Source organism: Rhinopithecus roxellana, chromosome 2 (genome assembly GCF_007565055.1).
Source record: "Rhinopithecus roxellana isolate Shanxi Qingling chromosome 2, ASM756505v1, whole genome shotgun sequence".
NCBI lineage: Eukaryota > Metazoa > Chordata > Mammalia > Primates > Cercopithecidae > Rhinopithecus > Rhinopithecus roxellana.
Window position 1 is genome coordinate 5,730,075 of NC_044550.1, and position 3,577 is coordinate 5,733,651.

The 3,577-nt window shown below is 48.8% G+C and overlaps 1 protein-coding gene across 1 annotated transcript; it reads left to right on the forward strand.

The window, feature by feature from the left end:
- The first annotated feature begins 391 nt into the window (after positions 1 to 391).
- ATOH1 (atonal bHLH transcription factor 1) lies at positions 392 to 2,598 on the forward strand. The gene has a single exon (XM_010385599.2). The coding sequence runs from the start codon at positions 557 to 559 to the stop codon at positions 1,619 to 1,621; it is 1,065 nt and encodes a 354-aa protein (XP_010383901.1). The 5' UTR covers positions 392 to 556; the 3' UTR covers positions 1,622 to 2,598.
- Positions 2,599 to 3,577: the final 979 nt, after the last annotated feature.

Below are 3,577 nucleotides of genomic sequence, written 5' to 3' on the forward strand. Positions count from 1 at the left end.
CCGCTCGGTCACCAGCCTGAGAGCCGGCTCCGCACCGGCTCCCGCACCCCAGCCACCAGGGTGGTGAGACACACCGGAGTCGAATTACAACCCTGCAATTAACATATGACTCTGACGAATTTAAAAGAAGAGGGGAAAAAAAAAAAAAAAAAAAAAAAAAAAAAAAAAAAAAAAAAAAAAAAACCTGAGCAGGCTAGGGAGTCCTCTGCACACAACTTTTCTCGGGGTGTAAAAACTCTTTGATTGGCTGCTCGCACGCGACTGCCCGCGCCCTCCATTGGCTGAGAAGACACGCGACCGGCGCGAGGAGGGGGTTGGGAGAGGAGCGGGGGGAGACTGAGTGGCGCGTGCCGCTTTTTAAAGGGGCGCAGCGCCTTCAGCAACCGGAGAAGCTCCGTTGCACGCGACCTGGTGTGTGATCTCCGAGTGGGTGGGGGAGGGTCGAGGAGGGAAAAAAATAAGACGTTGCAGAAGAGACCCGGAAAGGACCTTTTTTTGGTTGAGCTGGTGTGCCAGTGCTGCCTCCGATCCTGAGCCTCCGAGCCTTTGCAGTGCAATGTCCCGCCTGCTGCATGCAGAAGAGTGGGCTCAAGTGAAGGAGTTGGGAGACCACCATCGCCAGCCCCAGCCGCATCATCTCCCGCAACCGCCGCCGCCGCCACAGCCACCTGCAACTTTGCAGGCGAGAGAGCATCCCGTCTACCCGCCTGAGCTGTCCCTCCTGGACAGCACCGACCCACGCGCCTGGCTGGCTCCCACTTTGCAGGGCATCTGCACGGCACGCGCCGCCCAGTATTTGCTACATTCTCCGGAGCTGGGTGCCTCGGAGGCCGCGGCGCCCCGGGATGAGGCGGACGGCCGGGGGGAGCTGGTAAGGAGGAGCAGCGGCGGTGCCAGCAGCAGCAAGAGCCCCGGGCCGGTGAAAGTGCGGGAACAGCTGTGCAAGCTGAAAGGCGGTGTGGTGGTAGACGAGCTGGGCTGCAGCCGCCAACGGGCCCCTTCCAGCAAACAGGTGAATGGGGTGCAGAAGCAGAGACGACTAGCAGCCAACGCCAGGGAGCGGCGCAGGATGCATGGGCTGAACCACGCCTTCGACCAGCTGCGCAATGTTATCCCGTCGTTCAACAACGACAAGAAGCTGTCCAAATATGAGACCCTGCAGATGGCCCAAATCTACATCAATGCCTTGTCCGAGCTGCTACAAACGCCCAGCGGAGGGGAACAGCCACCGCCGCCTCCAGTCTCCTGCAAAAGCGACCACCACCACCTTCGCACCGCCGCCTCCTATGAAGGGGGCGCGGGCAACGCGACCGCAGCTGGGGCTCAGCAGGCTTCCGGAGGGAGTCAGCGGCCGACCCCGCCCGGGAATTGTCGAACTCGCTTCTCAGCCCCGGCCTCTGCGGGAGGGTACTCGGTGCAGCTGGACGCTCTGCACTTCTCGACTTTCGAGGACAGCGCCCTGACAGCGATGATGGCGCAAAAGAATTTGTCTCCTTCGCTCCCCGGGAGCATCTTGCAGCCAGTGCAGGAGGAAAACAGCAAAACTTCCCCTCGGTCCCACAGAAGCGACGGGGAATTTTCACCCCATTCCCATTACAGTGACTCGGATGAGGCAAGTTAGGAAGGTGACGGAAGCCTGAAAACTGAGACAGAAACAAAACTGCCCTTTCCCAGTGCGCGGGAAGCCCCGCGGTTAAAGATTCCCGCACCCTTTAATTTTTGCTCTGCGACGGTCGTTGTTTAGCAACGACTTGGCTTCAGATGGCAGCTACATTTGATGGTTTGCAAATGCCGCGGCTGTTCCAAACTTCCTAGGGTCTATACTGTTTGATGAAACTTTGTTAAAGTCGTGTCCTTTCCGCCCACCTTCTGCTCCCCGTGTAGATAGATACTGTACAATTGTATGTACCCATATATGGCATCATTATTCTAGTTCCCTGCTGCCAATACGCTGCTGAAACGTCGCATCTTCTCTGTCACTGGTTGGGGTTTAATTTATTTTGTGCCCTGGGCATCCATCCCTGTGTGTTGCGCACTCAAGTGTGGGAGATTTAGTTTTCCGAAGTTGTTTTCCAAAATGCACAATGAAACGCAAAATTAGTGCTTCCAAAGTGGATAACTTTTGACTATGGAATTGTTAGAAAACAGGGAACTTTAAGGTTTATATATTGTATAAACATACCCAGTATGTGCATCCGATCGCGAGTGGCGTCTTTTAGGAAACTTGGCGCACGCACTTTATCAGCCGCTGCTGCGGTGGTGGCTCCAGGAGAAACTCAACTGCCAATTGCAGACCAGTTTTGTTTTTGTTTTGTTTTTTTTAACACAGCCACTTATAACTCTTAAGCTCTTTGCAAATGTTTGTTTAAAAAATGAAAAATTAAAAAAAAATCTAGTAGTGTCAAAAGCATTTGGTCAATTTTATTTTGCTTTGTTAATATTAGAAAACTTATTTATTATTGTTTGCTAAACATTTCTACTTATCTTGATTCGTTTTTTACGTTTTCTATTCGAGATCATTTTATTTTAATTTAGCAAAGCCAACTGCCATTGTTTAATGTATTTTCTTTTGCAAATGATTAAAATAAACGTGAAAAGAAACTTTTTTGTCACTTATTCCATGAGTATAACTACTGAAAACAATTTTTAAATGAATGACTTTGAAGAATTGTGCTAAGTCTTCTATTAAATGCCATGTATGCGATCTTACAGTTTTGAAGAAAAATGTTGTAAACTTGGTGCCTTCAAGTAGTATTAAAACCCCTTCAAAGAAAATAACTCAGATCAATCATTAAATTGTGAGATAAAACTTTTTCCAAATTAGCAGTACAGTTTTGCCTCTTTCATGGCCAGGATCTTCCCAGTCTTCACTCCTTGCCCCAACAACTGCAAGGAGCCCCAACTCCTGCAAGGGGTCAGGAGGCCATGAGTTTTAGGTTTGCTAGAACCCAGCCGGGAGTAGTTAACTCTACCAGGGTTAGCTATGTCCACTCATAAAACCTACTCAAGCTGAAAATTTTTCATGTAGGTCAAGCGCAGCGCACTGTCTCTCTGCCTCTGTCTCTCTGCCTCTTTCTTCTGGGAGAAGAAGACATGAAGAGAGAAAGATGATAACAGAAAAAAACTTGAGGGGAAAAAAGGAACTGGATTCATTGATTCAAAAATTAGAAGTGTGTAGTTGCCCCGGGAATTTGTTGACCTCCACTCACTTTTTTCTTTTCACACAATTCTGCTTCTTCCAATGTAGAAGCTAATATCTGCCTTTATTTTGTTGTTCTGAATTAGCTTCTATGTAGAAAATATTCAACTACATTTTTGAGTCAATTGTAGGAACTAAACGGTTCTGTCACTCTCACCTCAGGTGTCCTCACTAAGGAAACACCTATTCTGGGTCTCAGGATCATAGGTTTTGGAAAAGCTAATAGTCGTGTGGGGGGGGGGGGGGGTTTAGAGAGAGACAGAGAGAGAAGAAAGTGGAATTAAAAAAATAAATTTGGCAAACATGAGAGTAGGACTATTTACCAAACTAAATATTCGGCAACATTCCGCTGGATAAACATCGTTGAATTTGAGAAGT

Excerpts from the sequence above, each read along its gene's own strand:
- ATOH1 (XM_010385599.2), top strand. The coding sequence starts at position 557 with ATGTCCCGCCTGCTGCATGCAGAAGAGTGGGCTCAAGTGAAGGAGTTG.